The 25,648-nt window shown below is 38.8% G+C and overlaps 1 protein-coding gene across 6 annotated transcripts in view; it reads left to right on the top strand.

Moving 5' to 3' along the window:
• The window catches only part of MAST4 (microtubule associated serine/threonine kinase family member 4), a 440,571-nt gene that overhangs the window by 398,206 nt on the left and 16,717 nt on the right, over positions 1-25,648 (top strand). For 5 of the 6 annotated variants that reach the window (XM_061619526.1, XM_061619556.1, XM_061619546.1 and 2 more), the window contains 11 exons: positions 309-517; positions 2,305-2,443; positions 3,791-3,923; positions 4,609-4,774; positions 8,045-8,146; positions 11,935-12,057; positions 12,248-12,360; positions 14,684-14,811; positions 15,316-15,548; positions 20,899-21,099; positions 22,700-22,929. In XM_061619526.1, the coding sequence (XP_061475510.1) occupies positions 309-517; positions 2,305-2,443; positions 3,791-3,923; positions 4,609-4,774; positions 8,045-8,146; positions 11,935-12,057; positions 12,248-12,360; positions 14,684-14,811; positions 15,316-15,548; positions 20,899-21,099; positions 22,700-22,929 (1,777 nt within the window). The remainder of the gene's footprint in view (positions 1-308; positions 518-2,304; positions 2,444-3,790; positions 3,924-4,608; positions 4,775-8,044; positions 8,147-11,934; positions 12,058-12,247; positions 12,361-14,683; positions 14,812-15,315; positions 15,549-20,898; positions 21,100-22,699; positions 22,930-25,648) is intronic. The other variant, XM_061619535.1, reaches the window with a different exon arrangement.

Genomic DNA, 25,648 nt, shown 5'->3' on the forward strand with positions numbered 1-25,648 from the left:
AAGGGAGTAGAAAAAGAGGAAGGCTAAACAAGAGATGGATTGATTCCATAAAGGAAGCCACAGACCTGAACTTACAAGATCTGAACAGGGTGGTTTATAACAGATGCTGTTGGAGGTTGCCGATTCGTAGGGTCACCGTGGGTCATGGTCGATTTGAAGGCACATAACAACAACTGGTTAGCTGAGGTGGCAGCTTAGGTTAGAAAATCACCATTCAAACATTAAACATGTCCTATTAGCACACTGTATTAAGAACTGTAGATTATAAAATGATCTCATCCTGATGAATTCCCCCCCTTTTTTTTTAGTGCTGTTTATTTTGTGCGGCATAAAGAAACCAGACAGAGGTTTGCCATGAAGAAGATTAACAAACAGAATCTCATTCTTCGAAACCAGATTCAACAGGCTTTTGTTGAGCGTGATATCCTGACATTTGCAGAAAATCCATTTGTAGTCAGCATGTACTGTTCATTTGAAACTAGACGCCATTTATGCATGGTCATGGAATATGTAGAAGGTACAGTATTTGTTCTACTTTCAGTGGCAAGCACAATGTAATACTGGAAAATAAGAATATATTTATAGCACAGATTCCCCTTCCCCAATATACACAATACATACTAGAATGTAGAACTGTTGTGTGTTTGATCATTTGTTGGATCAGAAGATGAATCTCACTCATTCATAATGCTCACCTTTATAAGCCAGGGGGTGGGAACCTTTTTGGCTCCATGGGCCAAATCCTTATCAGGTTCTGCCTCGCAGGCCAAATGTGACAGGTGGGCAGGGTTGCCCACTGTCAGTCACATAGCATCATTATGACATTACATGATTGGTAGATGACAGGGTGTCCTCTGACAAAATCCCTTTTGCTTCCCTTAAGTCTCTGTGATTGGGGAGTTAAAAGGGGAGGGAGTAGACTTGGAAAAGCCTCTTCCAAGTCTCTCCCCTCCACCTGTAAGTCTCTGATTCCAGAGAATAAAAAGGGAAACTTGGGGAGACTTGGGAAATGATTTTGCAAGTCTCCTGTCTTCCCCTTTAAATCCCCAGTTGCAGATACTTAAGAGTAGTATGGGGAGACTTGGAAAAGACTTTAAGACCGCCCCTGTACTCCTGTTTGAGCAAAGCCTTGCAAAAGCCTCTTGTGCAGAAGCTGCTTAAAAGAGCACTTTGCATGAAGCTTTAATTGCTGCACATCTGGTGAGTGGGGATTAAATCCTGAAGCCTTGGCACTAATGATGTCAGCTGGCATGCATGTTTTGGGGGAAATGGCCTCACTGGCCCTAATTGGTCCTGAAACCGGAGGTTCCCCAACCTATTATGAGGGCTTAGCTGAAATGACTGCCTAATTCACACTGCGGCCATTTGGGGTTGGGTGAAAAATGGCTTGGGATAGTTGGGGAAGTGATGAGGCACCTTGCTTACAATGGTGGTGGTGCTGTGCTTTTTTCCCTTTCCTCTTTTTTTTAGCTATAGAAGAAAACCAGAAACCACCAGCTTAGGAAGTTGAGTGGGGAGACTCATGGGGTTGGGGAAAAAATGGGACCATGTTGTACAAAACATTTTGAATGCTATAGGGTCTGATTTGACTTGTAACTATGCTCAGAAGTAACTGAACTTTTTTTTTACTTTGGGAAATAGCTGGGTTAGCCGAGCTCAGTTACAAAAGAGGCTCCTTAGGGGAATTCACCCACCACTACTAGAAATAGATAAGATGGCTTCCTTCCTTGTTTTTCCCCCTGCAGGTGTCATTGTGTTTGTAATGCAGCCATCCTTCAGTGCTAGGCATTCATGCTGAAAGATCATGACTTCTCTCTCTTTCTTAGCCCATGTTTCTGTTAGTGAATTTGCATAAACTATGTGGTATATGACAAACATTAAAAAAGAGATACATTCTCAACATTAAATTCTCAACATTCTTTAACTAGTTTGAACGTGTATACAGCCATTTTTAAAAGATTTATTTTTTTCTTAGTGCTATTGCTGTTTATATTTTTTGTTTCAGTCAAGCAGTTATATTTTACCCTGCCCTTTGACACCTGAGACGTGTATTTTTAGGACCCACCCTATTTTAGGATTTTAGGTTGTTTTTAAATTGTTTTTAATGTCATATTCTAAAATTGTTGTAACCTGTCCTGGGACCTTTGGGTGAAGGGCGGGTAATAAATTATGATGATGATGATCAATATGTCTGTTCACAGTCTCACACTGTCCTTAATTATAGTTGTGTCAAACTGAATCTTGAAACATCTCTTGCTAGTTGTTCAGCGTGGAATAGGTATATTAATCCACCTTATGTTTCAGGTGGGGATTGTGCTACTTTAATGAAAAATATGGGACCTCTGCCTGTAGACATGGCCAGGATGTATTTTGCAGAGACGGTTCTGGCATTGGAGTATCTTCACAATTATGGAATAGTGCACAGGGATTTGAAACCAGACAAGTATGTGTATAGTATGTAACTAATAGTCTCTTGAAAAGCTAAGCATATAGAGTATGAAGCTCCAGGGTGGAGAGAAGTGTAGTTTGGCTGGTTTTTCTCTTCCCTGCTTTATATATGTACCATATGTTTTAACTCATTTTACATTAGAAATTGTATGATTTTGGTGTTTTGTTTTGTTTTTAAAGGGTCTGTGGCCACATAATAAAATGTTATTGATTGATTAATTCAGAATTCATAATATATTTTTTAATTTTTGTTTCTTTTAAAAAGAACTGCAATTATAGTGAATTTATTGGATAGTTCCTTTTTTATATATTTTTATAACAAGTTACAGCACTGGGCTTCAAGGAGGAATTGTGATCATAGTCTGTTGTGAAGGGCAACCGTTTTGTACATGCTTTATCCTGTATTTGAATTAGTGCAGTTTCTTCAAGTGTCAAATCATGAAAATGTTTAGAGATTCACCTTCGGGCTGTAACAGTCCAATTATGTTGTTTAATGTTTTTCTCAGGTGTGAATTATTTTAAGTGGAGCAGCTGAATGGTGATACTCTACATAGTTTTCAAAATTTACAATTTAGCTTTTTTAGACATGTCTAAAAATCCACACAGATTTGTTTTGTTGCTGTACTATGATGGTCCCCATCTGTGTAGAAACATGTTTATTCTGTTTTAATAGTTGTTGATGTCTTTTTTCTTCCTATTACTAAATGAGAAAGAAAATACAGATCCTATTTTTGTTATAGTTATTATAGGTTTCTAAATATGTTTCTCACTTCCCTAATTTATATGCTTATTAAGTACTCATTCTTCAGAGACATTTAAAATTACTTCTATGATGGTTTGAGGCCTATATATTTATTATAATATTTAATGAAGCCTAATTACTACTCCGTTTGCATATTTACTCATGTGAGGGCACTCACATGTAGCAGCATGAGCAGGATTGCACATCTGTCCCTAATGATGTATCACCATGCCACCCTGATGTTGGTGTGTTAAATGTGGTTGTCTGAAAAGGAAATGGGATTCTCAAATTGTACCCACACTTGTCCTTCCATGAAATGATTCTTTAGTTTAACAAAGTCCTACCAACTGGCTGTGGTAGTATGGAACTGTGACATTCTCACTAGCAGCACTCCAGTTCTGGAAACAGAGTCGAAGACCCCACATAACACTGTATCGCTTGACAATTGTCATATCCATATGTTGGCTTTGTTCCATGATGTTTGCAGGCAGACTGTGACTGTAATATAGACTTAAAATTTATGTGCTACAGTGAAAACGCTATTCTTTTATAGCAGTGAAGTAGAAGGTAATAGTAATTTACTGTCATTCTCATTTGCAGTTTATTGGTAACTTCCATGGGACATATAAAGTTAACAGATTTTGGGCTATCTAAGGTTGGTCTCATGAGTATGACCACCAATCTTTATGAGGGTCACATTGAGAAGGATGCGAGAGAATTTCTGGATAAACAGGTAAGAGATAGGTCCTTCCCCTTGAATTTACAGAACACTTTAAGATGCATTGTGCAAACTGTGTAGTTTTTATTTTTTAAAAAAATTATGTCTATGATGTGGCTACAAATCTATATGTAAAAGTTACCTTTACTGTTGCAGACTCCCCCCCCCTTTTCCGTTATGGTGTATTAATAAGATGAACGATCTAATTGTGAGCAAGTGAGATTGTAAGAGAGACAAATGGAACGTTGTTTTTATAAAGAATTCAGGAGTCTCAGCAGAGTACTTGTGGAACTCATGATGCATTGTACAATCAAGGGTGCTAAAAATCCTAGCTATGGCCCATTTCCCTTTAAGCATGCCTCATTACCATTTGCCCACAATCTGTTCACTGTAAGAGTTACTTAAGGTAAAACCATTGCAGTTTTCATGTTATAAGGAGTCAATTTTGCTTAGTATAAATATGTGTAATTTACTGTGACTTCACATTACCATTATATATGAAATATTCTTGCATACATTCAGTTGAGGGCTGAAATACAGTTGAATTTTGCATTAATTTGAAATATATACATCCTCAGCCAAAGCAAAATGAGAAAATTTGAAATTCTTGGCATAACTATTTTAAAACATTGATTGAAATAACTGAGAATTTTATGAACAAAAACATAATTCAGTTTTATTTTTCTTCTCTCATTTTTAGGTCTGTGGCACACCAGAATATATTGCTCCAGAAGTCATTCTAAGGCAGGGCTACGGCAAGCCAGTGGATTGGTGGTCTATGGGAATTATCCTTTATGAGTTTCTTGTTGGGTGTGTTCCATTTTTTGGAGATACACCAGAGGAGCTGTTTGGACAAGTAATCAGTGGTAAGTATCTCAAGACTGAAACAATTATCCTTAAAACCATCCTCTCTAAGAATAGCCACTTGAACAACTATAAAGACTCACTCAGGCCTTTGTGGGGGTGGGGAGGGCGGAAAGTTTTAAGAGGGAAAAAGACAGTCGTCTGTTCATGTAAGAACCACTTAAATCCATATTTTTACTAAGTTGTTTGCAACAATTAAAAAATGTAATTGCCCGCAAAATCCAGCAGAATTACAATACTAGAAAGTGAACTTGTGAAACAGAGCAGGGCTAATTCAATGGTCATCACTATAACATACTATTTCTAGAGTGCTTACATGTAGTAAGCCCTTTACAATAAAAAATTCAGAACAATTTCTGTCAGTATTCAGTCTTGTCAGTCTAAGGCAATAATGATCAAAGAAACAGGAGAGGAAAATAACAGAGAGAGCGCAGGCTACATCAGTGCTGGTGAGTGAGAGTATAATCAGAAAACCATAGAAGCTAAGATATAAATAATTAATACAAGAACAACCATACTAGAAAAGCAAGAGAAAAAGTTTTTTTTTTTTTTTAAGACAGGTAGCCACAAAATAGAGAATAGGAGCTTTAGTCAGAAAAGAGATCTGTCTGGATTGCCAACATTTTTGGAATTAGTACAGTCTTTTTAGCCCTTAATTTAAAAAAAGAAATCAGCAAAAAAAAGTTCATATGTACTTAATTTGCATAAATGAGAAAAGGCCTAAAGGCACAATACAATAAATTAACAGAAATGTAATAAAAACTCTAAAACAAATGTCTTCCAAATAATAAATAATGGGGAAAAGAAGGATTCAAATGCAGTTCACAGATTGTTAATGATTTCACTGGTGGCCGTTACAGTATAATGTTATTTCTGTAACAGCTGTTCTTCTTTCATTTAAAATTCAATAACCTTTTAGATCTTAACCTGCAGGCCGACCATAACTATTGTTATGCAGCTTGTGGCAAAACTAAATGATAATTAAACAGTATCTATCACTATCCTACCTGCTGTTCTCATAAATTTTCCAGATGCATAGATGTAGATAGCCACTGTTTATGCCAAATACTTACAAGAATGACATTTCTGTTACTAGTTGTTTCCCAATCCATTCTATAAAATATGGTGAAAAGGTCCACTAGTGAAGTGAGCAGGGAAGGCTGCAGTTATGTATGTAATGAGGTGTTCTGTTAGATCATCCAGCTAGCATGTTTGTAATCTAATGAAATGGATTTGTGGGTTGCCCTCAGTGAATGACTTCTTTATACAATATATTAGCTGTTTATAGATTTATAAACATACTGTTTTCTGAGGCCTGAGTTGCAAGGGGGAATCAGATGTTTAATTAACACAAATAGCAAATGTTTTTGATCCCTTAGTCAGCAATAATTTTCATATTTTATTTTTCAGATTGCATTTAAATAGCTTCAGAAAGGCTGTAGGGCAAATGCAAAATTAACTCATGCTTTTGTTGTGTTTCTCTTGTCATGTACATATGCACAGTTGGGTGCATACTTATCATAATATGTAATAAAGAAATAGGTAGGGTGGGTTAGAATGGGAAGAGCGGTCCATTAGCATCATAGAATTAAAAATAATTTAGGCACTTGAACATTTTAGCAAAAATTGCAGAGAGTGAAAACGTGCATGTCATTTTAGTTTCAATTTTTTGTTGAAAGCATACTCTAGTTCCCATTGGAGCCAGAAGGGGAAATTAGTGTATGAGGAGAAGAAGCTGGGGAGAGGAAGTGTGCAATCTTCTCAGTTATTTTACCATAGTTAAGGGATGTTACACTTTCACTAGCCTTTAGTTTTAGATTTTCACTCTTTATGATGATGATGTGCAGAGTATGCCAATTACATGCGGCTAAAGTATTCAGGTTAGTTGTGTCCCTGCAGTTCACAATATAGCTCCTTTGTGGTCCAGTATTTCTTAGTACAGGCCTAGTAACTCCAACATAAGGATGCTGTATTCCCAGTAACTTTTATATACTTCTTCTTTCCTAATCCTTTTTAATTAGGACCATATCTGTTTCGCTACACTATTAAATATTGTTTAAAACCTGCAGCAGAGTATAATTAATATTTAGAGTATTTTTAACTTCAAAACATTGGCATTGCTTAGGAAGTACTTTTTCCCTAGTGCTTTCCTCCTCTACAGTGAGATTCTTTACAAATTGACCCCTAGGGGCAAGGAGGACTATAGCTGTCTGACTCACCTCTGAGTTCAGAGAATATGTACTCATCACAGCTTCTCAATTAACTATCCCTCCCTCTTTCCCTGCTTTTTTCATACACATTCTGTGTTTGTGCAATGGAGTGATTTGTGGCACCAGCAGCATCAATGAAAGCTATATCTCTTGCTGTTTCTGTGTTCACCCCATCATAATTGTGATCCTTAATCTGGCCTTCATGGAGAACGCTAGCCCAGTGACCTTTGCCATAGAGTCTGGTCTTGCATCCTCAGTATAGTTTTCAAGTTGCATGACTAACTGTTCTACAGGGTACACACTTTTGAAACAGTCTTAAGTCTTGAACTTCAGTCACCATTTGGGATCTAGTGAGCATTAGTTATGAGTGAAAGAAGCACGTATGCAGTGTTAAATTCAAGATTCTTGACAAATTTTCACAATAAATGGAATATTTAGCCTCTGATAGTATTTTGTTTTCTTTTATATGATTATTACAGGGTCTAATGAAGGTCTTAGAAATTGTTATGTCATTTATTCTCTCAAAAATCCAGGGGGTGGGTGGAATCCAGTATACGAGGCTAGGCCAGTGCCACCCACTAAGGTTCATGACTGAGTTAGCTTATAAAGCTTCATCTTCCATGTTCAAATCTAGCATACTATCCATTGTACAACACTGGACATGAAACCTACACATACAAAGCACAATAGATTTCCTATTAATTTGAATATGAGAAGAAGCAAAATATTATAACAGCAAAATGTGATTCAGATAATAAGAAATAGAAAAATAAATCTAGATAATTATGCTGACTGAGAGCCAGTGTGGTGTAGTGGTTAAGGTGTTGGACTACGACCTGGGAGACCAGGGTTTGAATCCCCACATAGCCGTGAAGCTCACTGGCTGACCTTGGGTCAGTCACTGCCTCTCAGCCTCATGAAAACCCTATTCATAGGGTCGCCATAAGTCGAAATCGACTTGAAGGCAGTGCATTTACATTTTTATGCTGACTAGATTGCACAAGTCAATGCTGAATGCTAGATAGCTAAAACAGATTGACAAATTGTGTACCTCTCTACTAGATGAGATCAACTGGCCAGAAAAGGATGAAGCACCACCCCCGGATGCCCAGGATCTGATTACTTTACTTCTGAGACAAAACCCCTTGGAGAGGTTGGGGACAGGTTAGAAAGTGTGGCTTCTACATTCTTATTTACCTGGATTATAGAAACAGTATCTCTTTGGCTTGATCTGGGCCTTTCATTTTATTGCTGTTTTTTGTCTGAGAAACATCTGACAGTGATTGCGTTATGTAAATTCATTACAATACCAGCATCTTCTAGTTTGCTTCACTGATTGATAATATTTTAAGAAAGCAGTCATTTGACCAAACTCTACCTTGTACAGTTTTTACAATGTTTTCATCTGTCACCGTATTTTAATAAATATTGAGACTGCTTTTCATACACTAAACAGTTTTTCTTAAGGAGAATGTCAACGATAGCACTTCGGCAACCAGTACAAATGGGTGAGATTCTAATACTTGCAAAGAGTCTAGACAACAGTGCTTCACAAGTCTTCAGGAGCAGCTGTCTGAGATGAAATGGGTGGTAGAGATTTACAGTGGTTCCGGTCCTACTTCAATGGCCATCTCCAGAGCGTGGTGCTTGAGGAATGCCACTCAGCCCCATAGATCCTCCAGTGCAGGATGCCACAGTCTCATGCTATTTAACATCTACATGAAACTGCTGAGTTGGGTCATCACGTGATCTGGAGTATGCTGTCATCAATATGCAGATGACATGCAACTCTATTTCTCCTTTACATATGCAGGTGTGCCAGTGAATGTGCTAAACCGGTGTTTGACCTCTGTAATGGACTGGATGAGAGCCAATAAACTGAAACACAATCCAGATAAGACCAGTGTAATGTTAAAGTATGGTTACCTAGAACAGATAGATGGGTTTCAACCTCTTCTGAGTGGGATGTATTCCCCTTAAAGGATCAGGTGAGCAGTTTGGGGGTACTTCCAGACCCACTACTGTCACTGGAGACACAATTGGTCTCAGTTGCAAGGAGTGCCTTCCATCTGCCTTAACTGGTAGCCCAGCTGTGACCTTATCTAGACAGACATAGCCTAACTTCTGTTGTCTATGCTCTGGTAACCTTTGGGTTATATTACTGCAATTCATTATATGTGGGGCTGCCTCTGAAGACAGTTCAGAAACTGCAGCTAGTGCAGAATTCATTGGCCAGATTGTTGAGTGGGACTAGGAGGTCAGATCCTATAATACCAATCCTGGCCCAACTGCCAATTAGTTTCCAGGCTCAGTTCAGAGTGCTAGTTTTGAACTATAAAGCTTTATGCAGTTCAGGATCCCAGTACCTTAGGGTCCACTTTTACCCATATGAACGTACTTGGAGCCTGCATTCATCATCTGGGACCCTTTTCTTTGTGCCCCCTCCAAGGGAGGTGCAGAGGGTGGCAAAGAAGAACAGGCTCCTTGATTGTGGAATGCTGTCCCCAGATATGCTTGGTGCCATCATTATCAACTTTTAGGTGCCAGAGAAAGATGGTCTTGTTCACCCCAGTTGGGGGTCATCAGGTATGATTATATTCAAGTCTGCTTTGGTGTTCATTTTATGTATTTTGAATTTTGTATCATGTATGCTTTTATAATTGTAAGTCGCTTTGAGACATTTTTGTCGTAAGCAACAAATAAATGTAATAAATAATAATGAATAAGTGTACATTTGCTCATGTTTGTAACTAATTTTTTTTCTCCTGAAGAGAAGGCAGGAAACATCTGAGGATTCTACTAACAGATCCCAGTTCCCTGTATATATGTGATGAAAGCAACAACTTCTGATCAATATCTGGAGGGTTGTTAGTGATTATACGATTGACATAGGTCCACCCCAAATCCTGTGGGGATTTTGTTAAAAGTTTCTGCTTCAGGCATTGAAATAAATGATCTGCTGAAATAACTGAAGTGTCAGTCAGCTGTGGATTCTGGAATCTAGAGATCCTGTGCTGAACCCTTTCCTGTCACTGAAAATTGATTTAATCTGCTTACTTTATATCATGTTCAGCTACTCACTCAGTCTTTCACACTAATACACACAGAAGCAGTCATACATAATTCCATGCCAACCCAAAAATCACAGGCAGTATTTGCACTTTCTTCATAAGCAGGATCATGGCTACTGTATACTAGACTCCAGTTGTCTAGTATAGAATTATCCTGGGTCCCATACCACATTGACTGAGCTGCACTAAACTTTAAAGAAGCCCAGCATATAGATACATTCTCCCACTATACAGAGGCATTATAATAATTGCACTTCAACAGAGGACCCCCAAATTGGCTGTGTCCTCCTGTATAGCATGACAAACTTTACATCATGATTAATCGATATACAGGACCATTTTCATGTGCCACAGTTAATGCTGTCCAAACACTAGACATTAGTGTGAGTGACTGAACTTTTATTTTGACGTAATGCAAAGAAAAGGGTTGAGTTTGGATCACACAATACTGTCTTACCCTCTTCATTCAGTGCAACTATTTTGCAGAAGAAGAAAAAAAGGGAAGTCAAAACATGAGAAATTGAAGGAGATAAAAGGAAAGCTGTGATTAATACAACTATTGCCTTTTGTACTGTACTGGCTGTAATATATTGCTGTCTTATTCTCTAGTTCTTTGTAGAGAGGTTGATAATATGCTAGTAAGACCCATGCTAGTTGCATTGGCTTGTGATAAAATTGTGCATATATAAAAAACACTAAAAAGTCTTTCTTTGAACTTCAGTCTTGGTATTTCTTTGAATGTCAGTCTTACCCATTTAGAGAATGTGCATTTGAGTTGTGGGCAAAATTTGACAGTTGTCACAATTTTTGATGGGTCTAGATTGTTTGACATTCAGAATGCTATACCAGCATAACTTTAAATTTTTGGAGATAATACTGTTTTAGAAATTAATGTAAGTATGATGTTTGACCCAGTGTTTTTTTAAAACCAGTGGTCAGGTTCTGATAAACTTTTGACTTTCACTATCTTTCTAGATAGCATGCAAAATACTGTGAAGTGCTTTCCTTCTAAGTGCAGAAATACCAAAGAACTGCCTCGTATGTTCAATCCATTGTATGTGAAATTCAGCTCTCTTTCCCCTCCCCATTTCTTTTTGACCCAAATTGCCCCCTATAGCAGGTGAGGGGAACCTTTGGCACTCTAGATGTTTCTGAACTACAGGTCCCATCATCCTTGGCTATTGGCCATGCTTTCTGGGGCTGATGAGAGTTGTAATTCAGCAACATCTGGAGGGTCAAAGGTTCCCCACGCCTGCCCTAAAGGTCCAACTAGCAATATATATATGGTTTTAAGGAAACAGAGAATGTTTTTAGCAACCATTTTAGCAGGGCCGGTTCTAAAGGGCGGCCAGGTTGGGCACTGGCCTGATGGCCCCGGAGCTACATGGAGGCCATCAGCTGCCCCTCCGCTCCCCTTCCGTGATCCTTGGGCGCCCCCCGTCCACCTACCTGTTTGCTGTCTTTTACCATTGCCCTTAACGAAGATGGCGGCCGCGGTTTCCCTAAGGTACTGAAGCCCCTGCCGCCATCTTAGTTGATGGCAGAGATGTGCATCCATAGCACACACACATGCCATCAACAAAGATGGTGGCGGAGGCATCATCCTCTTAGGGAAACCGTGGCCACCATCTTCGTTAAGGGCAATGGTAAAAGACAGGAGACAGGTAGGTGGGGATTGGGGGGGTGTTGTGCATGCGTGCATGCGTGCGCGCACACACACACATGCCGGGGGCCAGGGCAAGCTGATGCCCAAGGGCCCCGGCATTCCTGGAGCCGGCCCTGCATTTTAGAAATAAATTGTATTATTATTATTTTAAAATAAATATGACTGAAGGATTAATTTATAGAAATAATTCAGATTGGCTTCTCTTGCTTCCACAGGAGGTGCTTATGAGGTGAAACAGCACCAGTTCTTCCAAAATTTAGATTGGAATAGTTTGCTGAGGCAGAAGGCAGAATTCATTCCTCAGCTGGAATCTGAAGATGACACAAGCTACTTTGACAGTATGTTTAATTTTCTATAGAAGTCATCTTTTAAAGTTATCTTCTGTGTTTTACTGCCGTAGAAGCGGTTTTGTTTTTTAAAAAAAATTGGATATATGAAAGCCCAATGCATTTCTTTGTATTAACAACATAAAATTACACTTAGTTTTCAAACTATAGTAAATTCAGACAAATTGCCTGTATTTTATAGCTCGTTCTGAGAAGTACCACCATATGGAAACTGAAGAAGAGGATGATACAAATGACGAAGACTTTAATTTGGAGATAAGGCAGTTTTCCTCATGTTCACATCGATTTTCAAAAGTAAGCATTGGCTTGTTTTTGCAAGACATATCGTAAGATGTACCACATTTGCCGTGAGTGAGATGCATGAGAGAACAGGGGGAAATGTAGTGGTGAATTTTTGAGAGCCTTTTTGGAATATCCATTTAAGAGTCTTTTTACAAGCACCAAGTTTTAAAATCATCTTCTATAAATATTACTAATGTGTCTCTTGTTGGGAGCAATTGTCAAAACAAGCTGTTCTGTTAATTAGTATAGTTTAGTTAGTTTAGTTTAATTTCCTATTAATTTAGTATGGTTTACTTTACTAGGGCTGTTTGAGAAAATATCCAAAAAACAAGGAAATACATTAGCATTATACATTTTCATTCCTTCAATCAAATACTACAATGGTGGCACTCTGTAGCAAATCCTGAGCTGGGGTTCCTTTTCTTCCATGATGTTCAGTCAAGTGGTTGGTCAAAAAAATAAAGACTGACCCAAACTTGCAGCTCCGTTAATTCATCATGTTTCCATATGATGAGTATGTAAGACAGGAGTAACTGAAAGCTTTACTTTTAGATTTTTAAGGTGATAAAGAAATGAACATAGGAAAGAAAGTGAGGGTCAGTATTTAGGCCTTAGTTCAGTTTTATCCTATCCAAATTACACATTGGCAATTATAAGTGAGATTATTGCAGTACTGAATATATAAAGATGAACATTCTAGGTCATTTAACTAAGGTACTCATTGGTATATTTAAATATAATTTTGTCCAAACTGAGTATAATGGAATATTGTTTTTAAAAGGGCAAGAACATCTTAAAATATATGGCAGGGGTTTGTTTATCTGTTATTACATTAGCTTCTCTAAACTCTTGTGATGAGTTGGGCTATAAGTGTAAATAGACTACACTCAGAATATACCATTTCCAAATGCTTTTTGCAGAATATGATTCTGTGAAAGAGATTTAAAATTTCTATTCCTGTTATTCATGGTTTTATGCTTCTCTGTTTGTAGAAATCCATACTCCTCATTCATCTTCATCTTTAGAGGCAATTTAAGAATGGGACAGTGGGAAAGGCAAGAGATGGTCTTGCTTTCCATGTAGTGATGTGAAACCTTTGTCATGGCTTGGCAGCTGGAATTATTATTATTATTATTAACTTTATTTATACCCTGCCGTTTTTCCAAATTGGAACTGACGGCGGCTTCCAGAGAAAAGACACATACAATTAAAAACCTATCAAAAATAAAAGCATATAATACATAAATGAATAAGTATAAACGGATATAATTAAAAAATCAACTCTAGTTTAAAATAGCATTAAACTGTTTCTAATAATTAAAAAACATAGTCATAAAATCAGAATAATTAAAAAATAAACTGGTAAGAACAATATAACATCCTTTTGGGCCTATCCTTGGCCGCCTTCGGAATCAAAGGCTTGCTGAAATAAGAAAGTTTTTAACTCTGCGAAAGGACTGCAGGGAAGGGGTCATCCTTATCTCCCTAGGGAGGGAATTCCAAAGCCTAGGGGCCACCACCGAGAAGGCCCTATCTCGTATTCCCACTAGTTGTACTTGTGCGGATGTAGGTATTGAAAGAAGGGCCTCTCCTGAAGATCTCAGGGTCCGGGCAGAAACATAGAGGGCAATGCGATCTGATCCAATTCTCAAACAGCAAAGAGTATTTAAATAATCTCTTTGCAGATAACTTTGGTGTGTTTGTAAGATAGTATTCTACAAGAATAGTATGATACTGCTACCTTATAGCTCAACGTTTTTCATCGCAGACAAGCGCAATATGCAGGTTATCAGATAAACAACCGGCTTTTTATGACCAGTTTTTTCCCTCCCTAAATCTTTTAGTCAAATAATTTAGTCTCATCTTTGCAGTCAATTTCAATTCACTTTTCCCCCCTGCTTTGCATTCCTGAGTGATGGCCATTAAATGACTTGCTGGGATTTTCGTTTTGTTTTTCAACGACTTTATGGTTAAGTAATTTAAGATGTGCACTGATCCTGTGATCTAGAAATCCTGAAGTGTGTATAGATTTAGCATGCCATATCCATAGTACATGTAGTCAAAAGTGAGGAAGAAATGAGATCAATTCATAACAGAAAATATGCTACTAGCTACCCTGTTGCTTAGCAAAGAGACCATGGAGAGTAGAAATGAAAATCATTTTAAGAACAGAGCTACTGTAAATGCATTTATCATCTACTGAAGTCCTTTAAAACTCCAAGATACTGCCTATAAGTATTTAGAGCATGCAGAGCTCTGCATGATATGTATTTTTCTGAAGTTCTTATAGATACAAACAACTGTTAGCCATAATTTCTTTTGCCCCCATGCACAGGTTTTTAGCAGTATAGATCGAGGAATTCGAAATCAAACTGCAGAGAAGGAAGATACAACTGAGGGAACAAAGAACATGACACTAACATCTGCAGAATCTTTAAGTTGGAGCTCAGAATATTCTGAAATGTAAGTATTTCACATTTTTCCCCTCCCAAGGTATAATGACATGTCAGAGTCCAAACACTTCATGAGAATCATATCCTGTCTACTTAGAAGACATTGTTTCTCTTTTACAGCAGAAATTATTGAAAATTATGTGCACTGGTCATAGTGGAGTATTTGATTAATTTTTCTGTTTTCTGCAATATCTGTTAAACTTTGCATGTACTTTCTGGCTTCATTTGGTGTTCACCTGTTTAATTATGAGAGCCAGTGTGGTGTAGTGGTTAGAGTGCTGGAGTATGACCTGGGAGACCAGGGTTTGAATCCCCACACAACCAAGAAGCTCACTGGGTGACCTTGGACCCGTCACTGCTTCTCAGCCTCAGAGGAAGGCAATGGTAAACCACCTCTGAATACCACTTACCATGAAAACCCTATTCATAGGGTCACCATAAGTCAGAATCGACTTGGAGGCAGTCCATTTCCATTTTGTTTAATTATATTGTGTAAATATCATTTTAAATGTAGGCAACAACTATCTACATCTGTCTCTTCTGGTACTGAAAGTTCAAGGCAACATCATAGTTCAGGGTTGCTTCCAAAATTGGCTATATCAACAGAAGGAGATCAAGAAGAATCCCCACGTTCTGCTGGATCCCGTAAAGATCAAGAAAAGGCTGCATTTGTTAATGAAGAAACTATTTTAGATGAAGTGGAGGTAACAACTCCAGCAAGCACGATCAGTAGCTCCACACTGTCAGGTAAGATTCAAACATGGAGGTATTTTCTAAAGTGTACATGTCTTGTTTCTCAGTTTTGTATAAAGATAGAAATTGCAGCTGACCTTGTCCTCCCCAAATTCTGAGATCAAAAATTTGTCTTGAATTTTAGGGCCAAACTTCACACAAAATGTGTAGTCTAAATGTGTAATGGAACATTGGTGTTTTTTTTCTTAATTAACAGCAAGTTTAGGTAAGGATGACTTTCATTGGAACTGCAGCATGTGGGGAGGAGAGGCTTAAGTTTTTTTCTTTCACCATCCCCACTTCCAGCTGTTAGCCCAAGGAAAGCAACTTTCATTGAAAGAGATTTTAGTTGATACTACATCAGGAGAGGAAAGGGATGAATCTTCTTTCCCTGCATACTGAGATCCTGATAAAAAAATGCCTTCCCTACCTTTTATTATGAAAAAAACCCTGATGTGATTCCTAATTATACAGCCATGAAAGTGGCTGCATACTATAGCCAGCATGGATTTTTCGCATTCTGCAATTTTAAATTGAAAATACCCCCATGCCATTCTAATGCTTCCCATAAGCACATTTCAAAACAAAACCTTACAAAACGTATAGCCCTGAACTCAGAATGCTTGCTTAACAATGTTAAATTGAAAATACCCCCATGCCATTCTGATGCTTCCCATAAGCTCATTTCAAAATAAAACCTTACCAAACTTACAGTCCTGAACTCAGAAACGCTTGCTTAACAACCCTTTCAATTTTAAAGGCGATACACAAAACAGAATAGAGAGTTCAAAGTCTAAAAAGAGGGGGGGGGAACCAAAGCCCTTTGGGACTTTTTTCTCTGAGAGTTCTCATAATCTGTTGAAATTCATTAAAAATCAGACATGTTCACAGAGTACCTGTAATCCTACTGACCTTGCCCCATACTCTGACCTTCATCTTCTGCAGTTTAAAAGTGTAAAAAATGCCTGGCTGTGTTTTAATTAATTTAATAAATTTTGGCTTGAAGCCAACGATAAGGGCGGGCATGCTCAGTAAGAACCAACTGTCAGTGTTCTAAAAGCCTCACAGCTGCTGAGGTTAGCTAATCAGGGAGCCACAAGCACACCAGACTGATTTCACGTGAGACAGTCATGGCTTCCCTCAGAGAATCCTGGGAAGTGTAGTTTGTGTTGAGAGGAGACTCCTATTCCACTGAGAGAGCTCCAGTGGCCAGACTGGTTTAACAGTCAGCCACTCTGATTGATGGTCTGTGAGGGGAACAGGGCATCTCCTAGCAACTCTCAGCACCTTTCACTAACTACACTTTCCAGGATTCTTTGAGAGAAGCCATGATTGTCCAAAGTGTAATAGAGGCCTGGTGTGGATGTGGCCAGGGACAGCTTTGTTTTAAATTTGGGTGGGAGGTAGGGTTGCCAGGCTCAGGGCCTGAGACTGATCCTGTATCTGTAGGAGAAGAGAAAGTCAGCCAAGTGCAGGTGTTCTTGCAACATTGTAATGGGAAAAACTTACAAGGTGGAATTCTCCCTTCCCCCTGCACAACTTTTAAAGACCTCTTGGTTGCCAAGCAAAAAACCTTGTGGTTTAAGAATGCACCTATAGCCAACAGATATTTCTATCAAACTTTAAAAAGCAGGGAAATTGGGCAGCTATAGTGAATGCACCAGGGGAGCAGGAGACCTGATCTCCTCTCTGAGATATTGTACTGCCCTACAAAGTTGTAAAAATGCAAACACCATTTGGGTTGGTTTTTCACAGTCCAATCTACTTGCTGTGTAGCTTGGAAGAATTGGGCAACGTGCCTCTGAGCATATGATGAGTGGTGGCAACTAGAGACAGTAATGCCTACTGGTCACCAGCCCAACACCTCTGAGCATATGATGAGTGGTGGCAACACCTGCAATCAACCCAAATAATAGAAAGAAGAAATGTGCTGTGCTGATCTTGTTTTAGCAGGGAGGAAGCAACATTATTAAGACAGTTGATATAGTTCAGATGGTCACTTTGAATATGTCTGATTTCCTTTGCAATTTTAGTGAAGTTTCCTATAGGAAATCATTTTCTTTTGTTTTCTTTTGCTTTTATTTCTATGAATATGTGAAGTACAGCAACACTTTGCAAAATTTACACTAAAAAAACTCCAAAAATATTTGTGGAATAATGGCACTGTCTTCTGCAGAATAGTCTCCAGTAGACCTCAGAAGTGTCTCAGTTTGCTCAAGATAAAACAGTGGGAGATGAAATATATTCTAGCAAAATTCTAGGTGTGCTCTGTGTGTTTAATTTACCATGCCCACCTTGCCTTAAATAAAGTGGTTTAAACATAGCAGGCTGAAAACATGCATCCTCTTTTTCCCAACAGCTAGAGTCACTGGTGAAGTAGCAACATATTGTAATCAGTCTGATTTTACATCAAACTGCAGTTTCAGATTCAACTGTTAATGCACCCAAAATAGAAATAGAACATAACCTCCAATTTGAAACACAAAAGGCTGTCTTCACCATCACATGACATTAACCAATAAAAAGACTTTGAAATTAATGAAAATAAATTTGACACAGATTTCTGGGATGAATAATGAGGGAACTAAAATTTTCTGGTTTAGATTCTCTGTAGAAACATTAGTAACACAGGAAAGAAGCAAAGTAAGAAGAACACCAACAAACATACAAAAATATAATTCTCCATCTTTGGAGATGGCAGGTGTTGCCACCACTCAACATATGCTCAGAGGCACATGTTACCCAATTCTTCCAAGCTACACAGGAAGTGGATTGGACTGTGAAAGACCAATCCAAATTGTGTTTGCATTTTGACAACTTTGTAGGGCAGTACAATATCTCAGAGAGGAGGTCAGGTCTCCTGCTCCTCTGGTTCATTAACTATAGCTGCCCAATTTCCCTGCTTTTTAAAGTTTGATAGAAATATCTGTTGGCTATAGGTGCATTCTTAAACCACAAGGTTTTTTGCCTATTAGTGAATAAGCTTCTTAAGTTTTCATGGTGATACACAAAACACTCAGAGAGAATCTAGAGTTCAAAGTGTAAAACAAGAGGAAAAAAATCCAGACCCCTGTTGGACTTTTTTCTATCATTGGTCTCATAATTTGTTGAAATTAATTAAATTCAGCTATGTCCACAGAGTACCTGTAATCCTGTTACTGACCTTGCCCCATACTCTGACCTTCATCTTCTGCAGTTTAAAAGTTAAAAAAAATCCTGGCTGATTTTTAATTAATTTAAAAAACAGGTGAGGCTGTCAATGTGCTGAACCAGTGTCTGGCTGCGACAATGGACTGGATGAGGGCTAATAAACTGAGGCTGCTATGAAGGGTGCTGAGAGTTGTTAGCAGACTCCTATTCCCCTAACAGAGCTCCAGTAGCCAGAATGGTTTAATAGTCATCCTCTCTTCAGGGATTGTAGCTCTGTGAGGGGAATAGGGTGTCTCCTAGGAACTCTGAGCACCCTTCACAAACTACACTTGCCAGGATTCTGTGGGGGAAACCATGACTGTCTAAAGTGAAATAATCTGAATAATCTGCCTTGGGCATAGAATACTTGGATATATCTCGGCAGAACTAAATCAAGGTTTCTACCAAGATGTGCCTTCCAGAAATTTTTAATTATATCTAATTCCCATGTACCATAGGTACGTACTTCCAACATTATGCTTGTGTAACCAACCTCTTCTGAAAGTACTCGGTTGGAAACCAGGATTTTCTGTGTAGGATATTTTTCTAGAAACTCGTCTAAAGATTTGACCGTGCTTACCAGAACTGACTACACTGCAGAGTGCACAACTTGTCTTGCTGTCACTTTTCATTTTTTCTCATGTTATATAAGCCAGCATCATTTTAACAATAAGTCAAAGTAAATAGAAAACTTGTTTGCAACATTTTATGTTGTTTTCATTTATTTGTCATATAGCTGCTGTATTGCAGCTAACAGCAAAGTTTAGAATAAGGAAGAACCAAATAAATGCTAAAAATCACAATAGGTATTAATAGTCACCATCAGGCTTTATAGATACAAAATAAGCAACCAGTAAGAGGCTGGACCTGTGGCAGACTTTAATGTGTCTGAACCTGGGATCATGGCAAAGGTCTTCCCTCCTTAACTATGGCTACAGCCTTAGGACAAACCTTGGCTACAGATTGTTGTTAAGAAGCAGAGACCTTCATCACAATCCCTGCAATGACCTAAAAAGCCTGGTGAGGAGCAAAAGGGGGGCTGCATTCTCTGCCTTGGGAGCCAGCACGTTCACGGTACGCTGTGATTTGGCTTAGCATGACATGTGAACACAGCCACTGTCGGTGTGAAGTATCTCAATTGCTGATGACCAAATTTTTGCTTATAGGTGTCTCCATGAATCTTTGATGCTTCAACAACAGTTGTTGCCAGTGAGGCACAGTGTAAAATACCTAACCTAGAAAGAATAGAAACATCACATAAAGAAGTACTACGCAGTGTGTTCACTGCTGGATTGTTTTTATTTTGTTGTAGAAGATGTGCATAAGCACTTACATGACATGTGTTGTGCCTAAATTATGCAGGCCATCTTAGGCTGTTCATTTCTTTCCTTATCAAATTGATCTTTATTCAGATTTTAAACTTGTAAAGTTGACTCTCTGGGCTGATGCAGATATAAAACAACTATGATTTTGAGATCAGGATCAGTCTGCAGTATCACATAATTCCTACTTTCCCTCCACTCCCGCTCATGAATTCATAGAATCATAGAGTTGGAAGGGGCCTTGTAGGCCATCGAGTCCAACTGCCTGCTCACAGCAGGAAATCCACAGCTAGAGCATCTCCCGCAGATAGCTGTCCAGCCTCTGCTTGAAGACATCCAGCGAAGGAGATCCCACCACCTCCCTAGGCAGTCGGTTCCATTGCCAAACTGCCCTTACTGTCAAGAAGTTCCTTCTAATGTCCAATTTGAATCTATGCTCCTGCAACTTAAAACCATTAGACCTAGTCCTACCCTCTGGGGCAGCAGAGAACAAATCTGTACCCTCCTCTATGTGACGGCCCTTTAGGGCTTTGTCCCTTCTCTATCCTGGTTGGATGTCATATTGCATAGCTACCAAACCTGAATAAGGTCAAGCATCTTTAATCAGGGTTGTGATGATCCAGAGTGATATCAAACAAATGGGGAGGGAGATCAATCTTATGGCTCACTCCTGATCCCCTAGACATGGTTAACAATTATGTCAATAGTGGTCATAATATTTTATAGTTTGTATTTGTTGCCAGAAAAAAGATTCCTCACCTTGTTGTTTGATTCCCATCCCACCCCCTCAACAACAACAACAAAAACCCTGTTTGTTTGTTTCTTCAATTTGTTCATCCTTTTCTTTTGTGAAGTTGGCAGTTTTTCAGAGCACTTGGATCAGATAAATGGAAGAAGTGAGAGTGTGGACAGCACTGATAATTCCTCCAAGTTACCCACTGAACAAGCATCTCCTACGGCTCGTCGGCAATTAGAAACAACAGAGAAAAAGAAAATCTCTGGAAAAGTCACGAAGTCCCTCTCCGCCAGTGCTTTGTCCCTTATGATCCCAGGAGGTAGAGATTGTGATTATAACTATGGAACATTTTCTTGCACCAAAATGTCACATATTTTCCTTGGTGTTTAATTTGTAGCAATAATTAAGACTGCAATCTATGCAATATGTTGTTAGTCCTGTTTGGCTTCTCCTTTGTACTACAGTGGAACGGAAAATAAACATTACTTTTGTAATACAAGATTAAAACTTTGAACATGATCTAATGTCTGCAATGCATCCATAGTTCTTTGCATGCAAAGGAGGTTCATTTGGTTGGATAAAGCAATCTGCCTGCTGAGGGGCGTAAGCAGAAGGTGACTTTCCCATCCCCTCCTTTTCCCAGCAGCCCCTCCTAGCTTCCCAGTCAGCCCCTCCAAGGTTTGGGGGATCATGCTGAATGGGGTGGAATCTGGTACAAGGGGCTGAGTGGGAGGGGGGAGATTGCAGAAAATTGGGCTGAGGCACTTTCTGTGAGTGGAGCTCTTGGTCACAGAAAAGCAGCCAGAGCCACTTTCTTTGATTTCCCCCTTTCCCCTCAGCCCCTTGTGCCACAGCCCACCTCATTCAACAGTCCCAGACACTTTGGGGTGGGGGGCTGCTGGGAAAAGGAGTGGTGAGTAAGTCACCTTCCACCCACCCCCTTCTGTGGCAAATCTCTGGATCTAACTCATTTTTATTTTATTTTTTGTAAATAGAATAATAATAATGTGTATGTGTGAGGATCTCCATAGGAAAAGAACAGGAAATTATAGTGAAAATGCACCTTTTGATAATTCCTGAGTTTTTAATTACAGTTGATAATGTGAGTTTCCACATACTCTTGGAGTACCTGATTTTCAGAATCCTACCAGCCATGATGGCAATGCTCTCCCTCCATGGTCAGAGGCATTGTGCTTCCGAGTGCCAGTTGGTGGAAATTGTAGGAGGGGAGAGTTGTCTTGCACTCAGGTCCTGCTTGTGAGTGTCCCATAGGCAGCTCTTTACCCACTGTAAGGACAGAATGCTGGACTTGAGGGGCTGAATGTAGACATCCATCTGCAACTATATGTGGTCATAAAATGTCCTTGAGAATGTGGGCTGTTTCTCATGTTGCAGTCAAACACAAAGAGCCATACTCCTGCATTTTGCCATCTGAGAATGGCCATCCCAGTGTTCTTTGCTGCTGGGCAGGAGGGAAAAGGCTGTTAATCCTGGCTGAAAGCCAGTTGCTACTTTTGCATGGCTAGGCTGAAAAAGATCCTTCAATTGGTGTTCCATGCTACAGAACGGATGTCTTCATATACAAGTCCCTCTGATGTATTCTACAAGAAAGAAGAGATAAAATTAACAGTTAGAACGTGTCTGTGTTTCATGAATAGTCCTTCAATTCGGTCTTGGTCTAAAAACAAAGATTTCCCAAATATGAACTGGGTTTAACATTGTCAAAAGCAAAAAAATTCTAAGTTGATAATTTTCCCCTGCCAAGTAAAAGATACAAATTGCAAATGTTTTGGAAATTTTTCTGGTTTTGTGGGGGAGGGGAGATTTTTTTAAGCAGCAGCTTGGTTTTCAAGTCTACGCATGTAGGATGAATGTACACAAATTCAGAATGCACTTAAATAGAAGACCATTTGTTCCAGATATATTTGGTGTGTCTCCTTTGGGAAGTCCAATGTCCCCCCATTCCGTGTCTTCAGATCCCTCATCCTCCAGAGATTCTTCTCCCAGCCGTGACTCTTCAACTGCTTCTGCAAGTCCTCATCAGCCCATCATAATCCACACTTCAGGCAAGAAGTATGGATTCACTATCCGAGCAATCAGAGTGTATGTGGGGGATAGTGACATCTACACAGTGCATCATATTGTTTGGGTAAGGCTTCTCTTTGCTGTTTCAAGTCTACATCAGAATATAATAGGTACATCTTTAACACACTGGTATTATGATAGGTTTTCTGTGTCTCCCTGTAGGTTGGGGGCTCTTTCAGTAGGAAGGGTAGGATATAAATTGAATAAATAAATAATATGCCATCCTAGACTTAATTCCACTTTTTGGGTTTTCTGTGCAGTTGTTAAGTGTCTGCTGTGTTTTAAGCCAGGTGTCATATGTCCAGATTCAAACAGTTAGTCACATCTCAGGCAGCTGCTTACAGCTGATCAGACTGATTGGGTTAAGGCATCACAGTTTCAGTCGCCCAACATCTATTGGCTTCTCTAACTCAACAGATCAAGTTCCCTTTCCATATTACCTGGGCACTGAAATGAAATTCTGAAGCAAAATCTTCAGGAACAAGGTTGAGAGCTTGTAGCAGGTTCATTGTAATCATGACCTCAACGATGACAATCACGGAACTTGCGTAGTCAGGGAGTATATCCCTTTAAAACAAGTTATTAGTTTCAGGGGGATAAAAATACTAATGTAATGCAGTCTCTTCATGAGGTAGATCCTTAGGTGAAAAAGGTTTTATTGAATAATGAGAATGAAGGTTCCATAGCTTCTATTTATCATAGGCCAGTCTGAATTATTAAACTTGCTTGCGTTAATGTGAAAGGAAAAAATTAGTCAGAATATAATTAATTTTCTGTTGCTTCTTTTGTTTCGGAACAACTTTAACGTTTTGGGCTTTTTCCAATAACTCAGGAAACTCTTGCCACATAAATATTATGCCCCTTAAACGAATAATTTCATTGCTCTACAGCTTTATCGATTACAGCAAAGCCTTTGACTGTGTAGATCATGAAAAACTATGGAATGCTTTAAAAGAAATGAGGGTGCTACAGCATCTGATTGTCCTGATGTGCAACCTATACTCTGGACAAGAGACTACTGTAAGGACAGAATATGGAGAAACCGATTGGTTCCCAGTAGAAAAGGGTGTGAGACAGCGGTGTATTTTATCACCCTACTTGTTTAATCTATACACAGAACATATCATACAGAAAGCAGGATTGGACCAAGATAAAAGAGGTGTGAAAATTGGAGGGAGAAATATCAATAATTTAAGATATGCAGATGATACCATACTACTAGCAGAAACCAGTAATGATTTGAAACGAATGCTGATGAAAGTTAAAGAGGAAAGCACAAAAGTAGGACTACAGCTGAACGTCAAGAAGACTAAAGTAATGACAACTGAAGATTGATGTAACTTTAGACTTCCGGGAAGGGTGACTTCGCTTGTGCCTGCTTTTGGGACGGGCTCCCGCCTCAAAAGAAGCTTATTCAGATATAAATCAGTCAGAACATTTTTTTTTTGACTGATGAAATTTCTCCCGGGCAGGGAGAAACGTAGAGATCAACCTCAGAAGCCTGTTTTTGTTGGGAGGACTGGATTTCATTAATTTATGAGATAAGGTCCAGCCAACAATGCCGGACGGACCTCCGAACAAGCTCTATCTGTTTAAGCGATACGTTTATCTTTTCTTTAAAGAGAGAACGGACTAACAGGCAAGCACCCTTCTTTCTATTATTTTTTTTACTTGGTTTAAATTGTTGCAGCAAAAGGAGATTTGTCAGATTGATCGGCTTTGGACAACTTCTGGGTGAGCTATAACTCTTCTCTGTTATTCACGAAATTAACAGCTTATCTCTGTTTCTGTCGCAAAAAGCTGTCCTGGAAGTGCATTCTAAAGATATAAACAGAAGAGGGATTTCTATTCCTGATTTCTATTCCGAGGAATATTATATTGTCTGGGACTATTCTCTTTTTGGTCTATTTTATTTTGACGAATCTGCTTCTTCACGACGCCACTAACTGTTTTGATGCTGGGAACTAAATTTGTTTTGCATTCTTGAACATAGAGAGATAAGGCAGGCTGCTCTGTTTATACTGTGATGTCATCAAGCCTGGAATATTAACCCAATTGTTGCTGAAATAAGTGGTTCTTCTTTATTTTTGTTTTGCTTTGTTTTCGTGGTTTTAAAAATGGCAATCAATAAAGTGGCTGAGAATCTGGAAGTAACTATGTTTCAGAAAATAATGGATGAGATTGAGATAACGAAACAAACCCTGCGACAGGGTAGTAAGGAGCTGAAAATTGAACTGAGCAAAATGACGCAGGAGCTTAAAGAAATAGGGGATCCTGTGAGAGAGGAGAATGAGATCAGAGATGAGAAAAGAAAAAATAAAGGGAAGATACAAGCCCTGGAGATTGGAACAAATGTGGAATTGGAAAAAGATCTGGAGTTTATGGATTTTAGAAATAAAATCTACTGTTTGGAATTTAATGTTATCTCTGAAGAAATTAATGAAGATATTAGAGATAAAGTTATCAATGGCTTGGATAATCTTTTGGACTGGAATGACGTGATGGAGTTTGATATAGAGAAAATCTATGGAATTAACTGCAGCCATGTGACAATGGAAAAACTCTCAAGAGATGAGCCAGTGCATTTTGTAAAAAAGAAGAACAGAGATATGACTTTACAACAGTATTTCAGCAACTTATTCAGAATGGATGGCAAGAAAATATTTGGGATAGAGGAAATTCCCATCAGACTCTTATTATATGACTATGGCTACGACAGCAAGATTATTATGGAATACTGATAATGGAAGATTGGACACTGAAATTACTGGACTTAACAGGAC

Source organism: Rhineura floridana, chromosome 1, assembly GCF_030035675.1.
Source record: "Rhineura floridana isolate rRhiFlo1 chromosome 1, rRhiFlo1.hap2, whole genome shotgun sequence".
Classification (NCBI taxonomy): Eukaryota; Metazoa; Chordata; class Lepidosauria; order Squamata; family Rhineuridae; genus Rhineura; species Rhineura floridana.